The sequence below is a fragment of the Brachypodium distachyon genome, chromosome 1 (genome assembly GCF_000005505.3).
Source record: "Brachypodium distachyon strain Bd21 chromosome 1, Brachypodium_distachyon_v3.0, whole genome shotgun sequence".
NCBI classification, from domain to species: domain Eukaryota; kingdom Viridiplantae; phylum Streptophyta; class Magnoliopsida; order Poales; family Poaceae; genus Brachypodium; species Brachypodium distachyon.
Genome location: NC_016131.3, coordinates 66,226,292 through 66,240,655, shown reverse-complemented (window position 1 = coordinate 66,240,655; position 14,364 = coordinate 66,226,292). Strand labels below are relative to the sequence as shown.

The following is a 14,364-nucleotide window of genomic DNA, read 5'->3' as shown; positions in this document are numbered from 1 at the left end:
ACTAGCTGGGAAAGCGTTCCAGCACGGCTTCTACTGGCTGATAGCACTAGCCGATGCCGAACAATTAGTCAAGACCTGTGAAGCATGCCAGTTTCACGCCAAGAAGAGCAACCACCCCGCGCAAGCCCTGCAAGTCATCCCGTCCTCGTGGCCGTTCGCGGTCTGAGGGCTGGAAATCGTCGAAAAGCTACCGAGAGCAGTTGGCGGCTACGAGTACCTACTCATGGCCATAGACAAGTTCTCAAAGTGGATCGAGGTGGAGCCTGTCTGAGCCGTCACGGCGCAAGCGGCCATCGAGTTCTTCAAGGGCATTGTGTGCCGGTTTGGTGTGCCTAACGGCATTATCACCGACAACGGCACGCAATTCACTAGTGCGGTGTTCCAAGCTTACTGCGAGGACATGGGCACTAAGATTCAGTTTGCCTCTGTTGCTCATCCGAGGAGCAATGGGCAAGTTGAGCGAGCCAACGCAGAAGTGCTGCGGGGCTCAACACGAGAACCTTTGACAAGCTCAAAGGCCACGGGAAACACTGGGTTGAATAACCCCAGCCCGTGCTGTGGTCACTGCGGACCACACCGAGTCGGGCGATGGGTCAAACTTTGTTTGCCCTCGTCTACGGGGCAGAAGCTGTGCTGCCCCTCGAGCTCAAGTATGGGTCATCTCGGGTACGCGCGTACGGCGACAAGAGCTAACACACACAGAGGATTGATGTCGCACCCGTGGCACCCGGGGCGCCACCGCTGCGCGACGCGGAGGCCACCTTGCTTGGTCCCCGGAAGGATCGCACCCCGGACAGCTCCGCGCGAGATGCCCGGCAAGTCGCCAGCCCGGCAGGGCTAGCCGGGTTGCGGGGGTTTGCCTTGCGGGGCAGCAGGAGGAATCCCGCCTGGGCACTTCCCGGGAAGTTCACTTGCCGGGAGAGTGTTCCCGGGCACAAGCAACCGTTGCGAAGGCAAGGGCGAGCGAGAGAAACAGCGGCGCCACATGGCGCCTCAGCGGGCACGCCGCGCGCAGGTTTCGTCAGGACGAGGAGTGAAGCACACGCCAGCATTTAATGCTCCAACCAAAAGGGAATTCCCTGTCCTTTCAGCCAACAGTGACCCGTCTGGGGTAAATTTCAGGTTCCTAGACCCCTAGCTGTAGGGCTACTTGGTTTGCATGCAAGCCAGCGCACCGAGGGGGAGCTGCCCTAGCTCCCTGCTCGCCATTTGTCACCCATGCACCGTGGCACATGTGGCATCCCCTTCAGTATAAAAAGAGGACCCCCGCCAACGGTCAAAGGGTTGGATCAGTTCTCAGTTCACTACTAGCAAGAGTCCAAAGCAGCAAACGATACTTACCCGAAAAGAGAGAGTGCCCGGAGACTCCCCCCGGCAACCTGTAAACCCCGATTCTTTGGCTAATAACAAAACTCAGAAGCAGAACGTAGGGTTTTACACCTCAGGGTGGCCCGAACCGGTGGCATTGGTCCTCCTTTTATAGACAAAGGGATGCCACAGGTGCCTATGCATGCAGTGTGACACGTTTCCTAGACGCGTGTCACGGCCGCATGGAATACATTTTTACTCATCCATGTTGGACGCCATGCAACGCCCAGTCCACTATACACGGTAGAAAAGAAATGGTCCGTAGGGCAGTCGCCCTAGCCTTCCTCAGCAAAACTAGACCTGCCAATAAGACTTCTGTCGGTGCATTAAATGCACTGCACCCGCCGTCTTGTCGTGTCTTCAATGTTCTGCGGGTCCTGCCTCCATGCCCGAGCGCGGGTTGCTGGGTGCACCCTCCCGGCTAGCGCACCTGCTAGTTGCCGGGAGGCGTTCCTTCGGCTTCCCGGGACCGGGGTTCCCGGGAGCACCTTGTAGCTGGAGAAGGCGTCTAGAAAGCACAAAGACTCACAACCCGCTGTAGAATGTACTATTTGATCGATACGGGGTACAGGGAAGGGGTTATTAGGACATGCATGGTTAAGATCAGTAAAATCTACACACATGCGCATCCCTCTGCGCTTGTCGCTAAGGGTGTTCCCACCATCGCGGCCCTGCCACATCTCTTATGAAACGACACCAGAAATGGTGATGCAGCAAGCGAGGGGCGTCGCGAAGATGCTGTGGTGGTGCATGCCTCCGCGCATGCCGCTGGAGGGTGCACTGTCACAGCGTCCTTGCCACGGCTCTCAACAAGGTGCTCCAAGAGCAAAAATAATGGGAAGCTAAGTATCTCATTTTGGGTCCTTGGTTTTTCCTTTAGCAATGCTGGCTTGCTGAGGTAAGCTCGGTCCCCGTGTTGCCGGAGCGTGGGAAGGACGCTTGCGGGGTGAGAAAGCCCCCCACACGTGGCTCGCGGGTCCGTTCCGGAGGCGTGCGCACTGGGGTAATTAACCCGCAGGCGGAGTGACCAGCCGCTGCCGTTTGGTACTAGGTCAGCACCGCGGGTCCGTCCCGGGTCCCTAGTCTGGTCAAGCATGTAGTTGGCGAGCCCCGGCATACGCAAGTCCAAAGCACGAGAAGGACAGAGCCCCTCCCCGGCAAGCTAGTCTTAGGCAAAGAACCAAGTAAAAATAGCATCGGATATATATCGAAGCTTGAGCCAAACGAGTTGCAGAGTAACACTGATAATGAAAAGGGAAAGCTAACATAAAAAAGCTCTAAGGCGCCACGCGCCACTTGCAGGAAAATAAAAAAGGAAGGAAACTATGTGGGAGGTGCTCCCGGGGCGGCTGTGTCGGTGTCAGGGGCACCCTCTGCATCGGGGGCTTCCCCGGCAACCTCCTCAGCAGCGGCTTCGTCTTCGTCGATCTTGCCCTGCATCCGCGCCACCATCTCGTCCACGACGCCCTGCACCGCCTCCCGGTGGGTCTTGGCCTCTTCCTCGTCCGACCAGGCGCCGAAGACCGACTCGAACGGGAAGTCGGGCCGGGCGGAGTGGACCCGGGTGAGAATCTGCCCGGCTACCTGCTCGGCCGCAAGGCCGACTTGCCGATCCCCGAAGGCCGTCACATAGCTCTGTAGGCTGCTCAGCCGGCTGACGAAATCTGCGAAGAACAAAGTGAAGCTCCCCATGTCTGTCCCGTCGAAGGAAGCCACAGGGACGGCGAACCCCTGCAGCGCCTCCACCGCCGAGTCGGCCAGCTTCTTCAGCCTGGCCACCTCCCCTATCCCGCGGGCCCGCAGCTCGGTGCACGCACCGCGAGCTTCCTGGGCCTGTAGCTTGTGCTCGCGGCATTCGGACTTCAGCCTACCGATCTCCGACGCCTTCTTGGTGTTGTCGTCGTCGACCAGCCGGAGTTCCTGCCGCACCGTTTCTAGCTCGCCCTGAAGGGACGAGCTAGCATCTTGGGCGGCCTTGAGCTGCCCCGCAAGCTCGCGCTCCCAGGAGCGGGCCCGGTCCTGCAGCTTCTTCTCCCGACGCGCGGAGGCTTCGGCTGCTGTTGCAGCCGCCGTCTCCAGCTCTCCGACCTCGTGGCGGAGACGCTGGATCTCCAGGGAATAGCCGGACAGTAAGTCCTTCTTCTCCCGGAGACGCCCTTGGAAGGAGTACAGGGCCGCCTGGTGCTCCTCCTCGCTCTTGGCGTGTGTGGCCTTTACCAGCTCGAGCTCCCGCTGGTGCTCTTGCTGGAGATCCCATAGCTGCTGGAGGACCCGCGCCTCTGGCACCCCTTGCACAATAGGCGCTACCACGGCTTGCCACGCCTGCTGGAGCTCCTCCCGGAGCCGCCACAGCTCGGTGCACTGCTCCTCCGCCTCCCGTCGCGCCGCGCCCAGTTCCGCCACTATGCGGGTGTGGTGCTGCTGCGCGTGGTTGAAGAAATCGACGAACATCCGCTGTTGCTGCTGAATGTTGTCGATCAATTGGTGTCCCTGCTGGAACACGCAGGGGTCGAAGGTGATCCGACCCCAAGTCCGCCCGGCGAGCTCCCCTGCCCTCGGGCTGAAGGCGGCTCCGGCGGAGGAGGAGGACCCCGCCACGACCGTCTGCGACCCCGAGGGCGCGTCGGGATTTGATGGCGCGGCCCCGGCCTGACCGAGCCCCGCTGCTCACTGCTCGTCCGAAGGGGCGAGCTGGGGGCTCGAGGGCTTCTCTAGAGCACAACCGCCCGCCCCGGCTGGCGGGGGCTGCTCTGTGTCGCCCGCCTCAGACAGCGCCCCCTGCGTGGCGTCGCCTGTGGTAGCAGTCACGGCCCCGGCAGGCACCATGACCGATTGCTGAAGAGCTCCGACGGAGGCAACCTCCGCCGGAGCTTCGTCGTCGACCTCGCCAGTGAAGTCGATCACCCGCACCTCTGTAGACGCGGGCGCAGCCGGAACCCCTCCGGCGGCTGCACGAACGGCACTTGCGTCAAGCATGGGGATCGCTCCACCACTCCTTTTCGATCTTCTTCCCCGACCGGACGATGAATTCGGACTTCATCTGATCGCGGGCGCGGAATACCGCCCCCGACGACATCGCCTTCGCATTGTCAATGCGGGGGTAGAAGTAGTGGCGGAAGAGCCCCACCGACGGCATCACCCGCACGAACGCTTCGCAGAGGAACTAAAGGTGGCGAGGAGGAACAACGACGTGGGGTGAAGCTGCGCCACCCGTAGCTGGTAGGACTCCATCAGCGCGTGGAGGAACAGCGAGAAGGGCGCCACCAGGACGGTGAGGAGGAAGCGCGCGAACACCCGGAAGTCGTTGTCCTGGTGCTCGACGCCCGCTGGGAAGATCAGCGTCTCCCCGTGCTCGTTGAAGTTGGAGGCGACGGCGTGCCGGACCTTCCCCAGCGCCTCGCCGTTGTAGCCAGGGCGGAAGAAAGCGAGCGTGGCCCGTAGCTCCCGCTTCTTCTGGTCCTTGGCGGTGGCTGCCTTGATTGCCGCCTCGCTCTTGCTGGCCGTGGCTTTCTTCGAGACCTGCGCCTCCTTCCCCTTTCTGGTGGTGGGGGGCGCCATGGGGATGAAGGCGAAAGCTAGCAGGAGTGCTGGGATGCGAGATGTGGAAGGGGATGAAGACGAAGGCTGTGGGGGCAGATTGTTTTCCCCCTTTTGGCAACTGTAAGAGCCTTATAACATCCGGCCGTTAGGTAACGGCCGGTTCCGTACCCTACGATTGCGCGGGGATAACTCCTAATCATTAGGAGTAATGCGCGGAGTGGCCTTAACTTCCCTATTTAGTGAGGGAGTTAGGGCAGAAATCACGCGCCCACTACTCCGTCTGTAACGGCGCTGTACACGGGGCAGCGAAGAGACGCGGGGGCGCTGTTGATCTGCTCACTGGGCCCTACCCTTGAGGCGGGGGCCTGCGCTCGGGAACCCCTTATCCCGGCAAGTCGCTCCTCGGGAAGCGCCCAACGCACCCGGGAACCTCCCCCCAGGAAGCGGCTTCCCGGGAGGTGCCCAGACGGGAATATTCCCCGAAGCCCCGCTAGCCCTTCCGGGCTGGTAGCTTGCCGGGCTGCTCGTAGCCGCTGCCCGGGATGGAACCTTCCCGGGAACTCAGGGACAGGGCCCACGCATCGCGCAGCGGTGGTACCCCGGGTGCCACTGGTGCGACAGTAGCCCCTGGCTGTGGGCCGGCATCACCTGTTCCCGGATGAGTCATCCCCAGGTTGGTTGCCGGGCTACGCCCTCAACCGACGTGTGGGCCCCGTCCTCGAGTTCCCGGGAAGTTTCCATCCTGGGCAGCGGCTACGAGCAGCCCGGCAAGCCACCAGCACGGAAGGGCTAGCGGGGCTTCAGGGAATATTCCCGCCAGGGCACCTCCCGGGAAACCGCTTCCCGGGGGGAGGTTCCCTGGTGCGTTGGGCCCGGGCGCTTCCCGGGGAGCGACTTGCCAGGATAAGGGGTTCCCGGGCGCAGGCCCCCGCCTCAAGGGTGGGGCCCAGTGAGCAGATCAACAGCGCCACACAGACGCGTGGCGGGCGTGGGGTGCGCGGCCCCACCAGGGCAAGGAGTAAGGCGCACGGCTCATTAAATGAGCCGACAAGAGGGGTGTTATCCGTCCAAATCAAGTAAACAGTGGCTGTCCAATCCTACTCTAGGGTTTTAGACCCCTAGCGGCGGAGGTGGCGTCCATGCGTGCCACCAGCTCACCGGGGGGAGTTGTATGCCTCTCCGCTCGACACTTGTAGCCCACGCACCATGGCACCTGTGGCATCCCCTTGAGTATAAAAGGAGGACCCTCGCCAGCAGTCAAAGGGGTTGTTGGTTCCAGGTGGGAGGTCCGGAGTTTCCACGTTCGCAAGGTTTGTTAGTTCAGGGTAGCAAGTAGCGCTACCAAGGAAAGAGAGAGAGCCCGGGGACCTTCCCCCGGCAAGGTGTAAACACTTGCTGCATAATCAATAACAGTTCAGACAGGCAGGACGTAGGGTTTTACACCTCCGGGTGGCTCGAACCTGGGTAAAAACGTGCGTGCATGTGTCCTTTGATTAGCGCGCACCCCTAGTACATCATTTTGTCGGCCCCACAAGGCCCATCGGCCGTGCCGGCGATCACCGGGGCGAACCCCGACGCCCCTGCCGAACCTAAAAGGGGGCTGTGACCGCACGCCCCCGGTGTCGGAGCACCGTGCGACGACATCTGGCGCGCCAGGTAGGGAGCGCGGGAGTAGAGCTCGCCAGTGATCGCCGGCAGCAGCATTTGCATCGACGTCGGCTTCTCCTTCTTCGCCGACGAGACCAGCCACCATGCCCCCCAAGCAGGCTGGTGATCCTCTGATAGACTCGCGTGAGGCCCTAGCGGCGCACACGCGATCGCATGACGTGCGACCCGAGTCGGGGGCTCAGGAAAAACCAGAGCCCTCAAGACTGCAGCAATCACAACTGTCTCCCCCGCCTCCTCGGCCGTCTGCCGACAATCGGCCGAGGGGACCGGCTGCCCCCAGTGCCGGGGCCAGTCGCGTGAGCGGGCATGGTGCCGCCCGCGCCGGCCAGCGAGTCGAGTCGCGGGCCGAGGATGCGCAGCGACAGCAGCTCCAGGAGCATACCGCATCGCGAGCAACCCCCGGGGGCTCGCACCCCGCGCATCCAGAGGCGTTCGGGGCCAGAGCGGAGAGACGTCCTTGCCGAACCTAAAAGGGGGCGGTGACCGCACGGCCCCGGTGTCGGAGCACCGTGCGACGACAGAAGGGTTGCGCCAAGGGGTCCTCCACGATCCACCACTCGTCGCAGAGTGGGAGATCCCGGGCTCCCGGGTTCGGGATCCCGGCATGGAGCGGGTGCGCTCCAAGCGGGGGCAGCCGGTAAGGTTCGTTCTCGTCGGTGATACCCTTCACCCAGAACTGCACTTCCTTTGGGAGGAGGTCCGTGCGCTGCAGCCGGGGCCGGCGAGCCACATCCGTGTCCGTGACCCCAGCCTCACGGAGCGCCTTGATCTTCGCACAGATTGGGGCCAGCTCGTCGTCCTTCTGGTCGCGGAGCGTCCAGTCGTCAGAGCCCTTCGGAGGCCCGAGGGGCTCCTCGTGGAACTCCTGGAGCTCATCGCTGCGCACCCAGCACCAGTCGCGGCGCCACTCGTGCTCGATCTTTTTTTCCCCAACTCGATGAATTCCGATTTGATCCTGTCCCGGAATCGGAACACTACCCCCGAGGACAGGGGAGCCTTCTTCTCCGCCCTCGGGTAGTAGTAGTGGCGGAATAGCGCCACCGACGGCATCACCCCCACGAACACTTCAAAGAGGTGTTGGAAAACAGCCAATGTGAAGAACGACGTGGGATGAAGCTGCGCCATGATGAGCCCGTAGGTCTCCATAATGGCTGAAAGGAAGTAGGAGTGCGGCGGTACGAACCCGGCAAGGATGAACCTCCCGAAGATCCGGAAGTAGTGCCCGTCGCGCTCCGCACCGACGGGAAGGACCCGCGTCGGCCCGTGCTCATTGTGCTTGGTGGCCAGCACCAAGACCAGCTTGTCGACTCCCTCCCCGTTGTACCCGGGGGAGAAGAAAGCAAACTTAGCCTGCATTTCCTCCTCCTTCCGGGCCCTGTCCGACAGCTCCTTCTTGCCAGCCTTTTCGCGCTTTTCCCCTTTCCTGGTGCTCCCCTTGGGACGGTTCTAGCCCTTGGAAGACATCGGCGGAGGTGGAGAGGAGATTTGGTCGGAGTTGGGGCGCGGGGAGCTTGGGAGGAGGTAATGGCAGGAGCGAGAGAGAATGGGGAGTGCCCGCCGCCGGCCTTGGGTATTTATCGGGGCTGGCGAACTGCAACGGACACCCCCACGATCGGCAATAAAGAGTCCTAAAGAATCGGAGATTAAGAGGGGGGGTGCACGACGTGGCCTTAACTCTCTGGTGATTAAGGGAGATAAGGCACGAAATCGTGCGCCCGACCGCTTCGCTCGCAGAAGTGGAACTCTAAATGCGGCCCGCGAAGCCGGGTGCCAGGGGTTTTTCCCTTTGGGACCCACGCGTCGGATAGGGCGTAGCCCGGCAACCGATCGAGGATAGCACTTGCAGGGAGCTTCAAGGCTGCCGGCCCACGCCCGGGGGCTACTGTCGTAACAGTGGCCCGCGGGGTCCCACTTATACAAAAATATGGGTTGAAGTGAGAGATTATTTAGATTGGAGTAAGATCAAAAAGATTTTTTTCGACCGGAAATAGTAGGAGACACTCCTAGTGTGGTTTATTAATACTAATAATAGGTTACAATTTACATATTTACAGACAGGGACATGCCCCTGTTTATTCTAAAAAAAGGCCTATCAAAACAGCAAAACGAGAGGAAAGGGATTGAGGCACCCTAAATCCAAGAAGAGGATCAGCTCTAAACTTAGCAAGCCAGTTCTGAAAACTAGCCCTCTCCCCTTCAAGGATCAATTTATTTCTAATTTTCCAAATATTCCAAGCTGCAATGGCAAATACTTCAAAGAACAGGGGGTTATTAAATTGCCTTCGAATTCCAGGGAGAGCTTTGATGCAGTATGAATTTCTAGGCCACTGAATGTTAATATGCTGACAACATCTTTTACTGAAAGGGCAATCCAAGAATAAATGCTCCAGGGTCTCTTCTCTATCAGTGGTGCAAAGAACACATGCCAGGCTGGAATCAATATTGTAATTCTTCCGAGAAAGCATATTTCTGATATTTAGCCTGTCACTGAGTAGGAGCCAAATGAAAACTTTAATTTTTCATGGTGAGTTTAGACTTCCAAATCCATCTGAAGGGCAAAGGTGGCGCAATTCTTTTGAAGCAGGAGTTGTAAAACTTGCTTGATGAGAAAATAGAAGTCCAATTAGGAATCCATTCATCGGTCCTCCATTGAGAGATATCAGCTTGTATGATAAGTTTATCGACCTCTTGCATCTAAGTTAAAGCTTTAGGGGTGATTGGAATATAGAAGCAAGTACTAACTGCACCCAAGTCACAATATCGTTCAAGTGAAATGTCCTCGGTACGAGCATAAGAAAATAAACATGCAAACTTTTCAGAGATGCACTCATCAGACCAGATGTCGTTCCAAAGCAGAATAGTATCACCCATGCCAGGTTTGCAAATAGAGATTCCTCTAAACAAAGGAACTAGTTTCATGATATTCTTCCACCAAAAGGATCCAACATGTTTAGCTTCTTCTGATAATAAGACTATGTCGCACAAGTGGCCCACGGGGCCCACTGATGCTAGACGCGCGGGTTGCGGTGGCTAGTCTCCCGCAAGGCGAGCTACCCGGGCAGGTTTGCCCCGGAAAGTTCCTCCTCGACAGGTTCGAGGCAGGCAGCCCCTGCAAGGTATCCAGCCCTCACAGTTGAGCTCCTCCCCGACAAGTCCTCGCCTGGTCGGACAGGTGGGACACGGGGTACAGCGGAGGCAGGGCATTAAATGCAGCGACAAGGCTAGAGCGGCGGGTCTAGTCTGGCACGTTGTAGGACGTAGGGTTTCACACCTTCGGGTGACCCGAACCTGGGTAAAGATCTCCTGTGTCACACTTCATGTCTTGGCCACACCACCGTTCGCCGAAGCGATCCACACCGCCCACCACTGAACCAAAAAAGGGTGCCCAACATCCTCAGTGTCTGAGTTTCGGGCTCTGACAAACTCCCAAAGTAAATTTACCCAGTGATCCTTCTTGTTAAAGAATTTGAAGAGATGCTTCAGCAAAAGATCTTGATTTTGAATTCTAAGATTTAGCACTCCCAAACCGCCGTGCTTCTTGGGTCTAGAAACGTTATCCCACGCAACCAGGGCATTATTAGATTCACCATTCGCAGATTTCTTACTCCACAAACATCTCTTTCTAATTTTATCAATATGATCTACAATCTTCAGTGGCAATTGAAGAGTACTAAGATCAGAAAGATAGAAGAGACTAGAGAATTTGGGATCACCTTTTTTTGTTGTTGTAATTCGATTAGCAATGCTTGGGCATGTTCTTCTTTTTGCCTGTGGTAAGTTTTTGGAACCCATCTTCATGTTTAGAGGACGCCTCCTTTTGCTGCCACCATGGCCACCACCCCTCGTTTTTCTCTGCGCGTCTTTTGTGGGAGAGCACCCACTAGTGCCTTGGGGAAGAAGGCGTTAATTCTGTGGGTTTTATGAGCTTGGCAACTCTGGACTCTCAGATCTGGCAACTTTTTATTTCCGCACCAGATTTGATTCCAAGTTCGACACGGCCTGCCAACTTGTGTCAATAACCATGGTTCAGATCTTGCAACTTGCGTCGCGCTCGCACCCTCGCGCTGGCGTTGTGCTTGCCGCATGGTCTGAGCTCGTGCTTGGGATCCTGCAGGCTGATGTGCACGCCGACGGGGCAACTACCGTAGTTCACGACGTGTTGTGCGGGAGGTCTAGGCTGGGGACATACTCCTTGCAAGTCAAGTTCATGGAGTAGGCCGCGACTTTATATCGATCAAGACAAGGGTAGAGTCAGGATACCAATCTAAACGATGTCATCTCCCCCATCAAGATGTCACCATCAGGAACTCACGAAACCCAACAAAAAAACAACAAAACTACATGCTGTGCGAGTTCTAGATGTTGCATGCTTGATTTTTCATGTTGCTGTGAGTTTCAACGTTGTAAACATATAGAAAATGCTTTACATGAAATTTTATGCAACATGATATGACGTCTTCCGTCTTTGGATCATTGTTAAATGTTTTGGGTTTTTAGAAATGATCCAAATACAGAAGACGCGACATCAAAGAAATATTATTCCGGTATTTTTAAACGATCGTATACGATCATACGATCGTGTTTCACTGTCAACGAATAACGGAACAACAATGTCCACGCTTCACACAAGCCCTGTGCCGAAAAACTGCACGCTGAAATCGTATGTTCGGCGGCGTCGACAGTGACACAGGCCCTGTGCTGAAATTCTTTCGGCAAATCCGAAAGTCGAATAAAACCGGAGCACGAGAGAACAGAAAAAAAGAGCATAGAATTCACGTACGCTCCACTAATACACGGCCCCACCCGTGAAATCACACCTCTGGGAAGCTCGCGTTCATCCCCAAACTTTCCCCACTCTTCCTCCCACCACCTCTTCCGCATCAAACGCAAACGGCAAACGGCAAACCTCCCCCGCGTCGCAAGTGCCCCATTAGCTCCGAAAATCCAAAACCGCCTTCCCCTCACCAACCCACCCATCCCACTCCCCCGCCGCGGCCGCCATGACGACCCAATCCAACGGCGACCACCACGGCAACGGCCCCTACTCCTACCCGCAGCGCCGCCCGCACTACGGGGGAGCCCCGCCCTCGTACGGCTCGTCGGCCTCCTTCCGCGGCTGCTGCTGCTGCATCTTCATGCTCGTCATCTTCCTGGCCCTCCTCGCCCTCGCCGTCGCGCTCGTGGTCGTCCTCGCGGTCAAGCCCCGCAAGCCCCAGTTCGACCTCAACCAGGTCTCCGTCCAGTACCTCCTCGTCGCCCCGCCGTCCCCGACCGCGTCGCCGTCCACCGCGGTCCCGGCCGCCGCCTACCTCTCCCTCAACATCACCCTCCTCTTCACCGCCGTGAACCCCAACAAGGTCGGCATCCGGTACGGGGCCACGGCGTTCGACGTCATGTACCACGGGGTGCCGCTCGGGGTGGCGGCCGTCCCCGGGTTCGAGCAGCCCGCGCACAGCACCCGCCTGCTCCAGACCCGCGTCATCGTCGACCGCTTCAACGTGCTCCAGTCCGACGCCCAGGACCTCGTCCGCGACGCCGCCATGAGAGACCGCGTCGACCTCCGCATCACCGGCGACGTCGCCGCCAAGATCCTCGTGCTCGGCTTCTCCTCCCCAAAAGTCCAGGTACGTAAATTGCCACCGCACCCACCTCCCGGAACGAAACCAAATTTTGCTCGCTTTCGCTTCCGCCGCAAGCGGGCTGCTGATGGAAAAGGACTCGTGAACGAACCAGGTGTCGGTGGATTGCGCGATCGCCATCAGTCCGATGAAGCAATCGGTAACATACAAGCAATGCGGCGTGGACGGGCTAAGCGTGTAGGAACCAAGCCTCCGCCACGGCAGCATCAGCAACGCCGCAGAAACGGAAGCTCCTATAATCAGATAGATGTGTGGATGCCAATCTGTACGAAGACTCTAATCTCTAATCTCGGATTTTGATTCCTTACTGTACTGTACATTGGGGCCGGGTAAATTCTGAGCTCTCACGGCCTCACCACGCCTTAGCGGAGGCCACCACTGATTTTGTGTGCGTGTGTGTGTGTGAATTACCGAATGTCATTAGGAGTAGTAGTAGTAGTATATTAATCTCCATGGATTTTCTACAATCCTCATCCATCGCCGTTGCTTAGGAGCAAAGGGAAGTGGTGGGGGCGAAAGGTAGCGAACGAGTGGAATCTGACCGCTTTCCGCTCGCTCCCCCTCTTGTTGTCTGCGTCCGTGTAATTGTTCCTTCGCTTGGGTTTGGGAGCTGGTGGGGCTGCGCTGTCCGATGCACATTGTCACGCCCGTGTCCGTGTAATCTGTTTCGGCCGGTAGTGGAGGCCCGACATGGGACGGCGCCGGTGAGCTGCTACGGTTGGTTTCATACTTCCGCGGTGGTGGGGGTTCAAACCGTCAAACGTGAATTCTTACTGGAGGATCGTGGGGGTAGGCAATTAGGCACTGTAAATGCCGACTCGCGGACGTTGAAAAGCCTCTGGAGTTGAAACTTGACCTGCCGTGCGACCCTTGTCGACAGGAATATAAAAGAGCGGATGATTCAGTATAGGATGGTGACAAACCAGGTTAAACTAGCAGACGAAGATGGGTTTCTGACTGCAAATCTCAGTTTGCACATGACATGACGTCGGTTTTATTAACTTGTGCGAGACTTCCGGTCACCAGTATTTTGATTCTTGCCGTACACGATGGACTTGAATGAACTCTCATGTACAAAACTCATTGTCCTATCGAATACTAAATTTCCAGTTGGAGGGGCGAAATTCTCGTACATCATGTGTGTGAAATCTGCAACATCTTCAAATCTCACAAGAAGATGTTACTTTTGTGCTTGTTAGGTCTTGTCGAGCGAAGTAAACGATTGAGCTGGTATAGATGGAAGCTCACTTCGGTTGACTAAACCATTTAATCAAGCGTCCAGTGAAAGCTTTCGCCGCTGGTACAACGACGCGGCAGCCCGTCTTGATCGTGAAATCCGATCTCTGGACCAGCTTTTCGGCCCCTCGCGTTGATTTGAGTTGCTTTAACGTTTTGCCTTTTATTTTGGTGTATAGCGACCATCATTCTTGACCTAACAAAGACCCGCGAGCTACCGTAGCGTCGCCGTTTCCTGCTACTACTATGCGGGACAGTGGGAGTACTGACGTCGCCCGGATAGAGACCGACGTGTCTGTCTCATTGGCCTCGATCACGCAGATTTTCCACTGCGCCTCGCTAAACGTCTCTACAGTCTACTCTGTACGCCACTGGCCGAGCTGCCGCATACATCTTGGGGGAATCGTTTGTTGGACGCAAGAGGTGGAAATGTACCGACGCTCCCAGACTGGACGCTCCAGGTGGAAATCCGGCCGTCCGTACAGGGCGTGCAGAGAATCCAGTATCTTGCTAGTAGTACTATATAATGCACAGCCATTGGGGATTTGATATTTTTTATCGTCAAGGTTTTCAGCATTTTGCAGGTTAACCTGAGCTGGGCACGAATGGTGAAACAGTACGGAACAGAGCAGCAAATGTCGCAGTAGTTACACGACTGCCCTTTCTGTTTTGCTCTAAATTTGCGTAGGCCCCTTCTTCAGACCGCTTCGAATTCATAGGCACCGAGAGTGGGATGCTGCCAGACCCTCAGTCGAGTATGGTAATGACCATGTCTCGTTAGCTGTTTTTCCAGTTTGAGATGATAGTTGCTTGACTGCGTCAGTTTTGCTGTTTCTGCTTGCTCTGTACAATCTCCGCTACCAATTGCCTTTTTTAATTGCTCAAGCTCACTTTGGCATTATTATGAGGTTAT

The 14,364-nt window shown here is 57.1% G+C and overlaps 1 protein-coding gene across 1 annotated transcript; it reads left to right on the top strand.

Moving 5' to 3' along the window:
- The first annotated feature begins 11,371 nt into the window (after positions 1 to 11,371).
- On the top strand, positions 11,372 to 12,682 carry LOC100824837. The gene is made up of 2 exons (XM_003558253.4): positions 11,372 to 12,200; positions 12,310 to 12,682. Exons 1-2 carry the CDS (start codon positions 11,577 to 11,579, stop codon positions 12,394 to 12,396), a joined length of 711 nt encoding a protein of 236 aa, XP_003558301.1. The 5' UTR covers positions 11,372 to 11,576; the 3' UTR covers positions 12,397 to 12,682.
- The last annotated feature ends 1,682 nt before the right edge of the window (positions 12,683 to 14,364 follow it).

Bases quoted from the DNA above. Each gene is read 5' to 3' on its own strand.
- LOC100824837 (XM_003558253.4), top strand. From the start codon at position 11,577: ATGACGACCCAATCCAACGGCGACCACCACGGCAACGGCCCCTACTCC. The intron at 12,201-12,309 runs GTACGTAAATTG...TGAACGAACCAG, and splicing joins TCTCCTCCCCAAAAGTCCAG to GTGTCGGTGGATTGCGCGAT.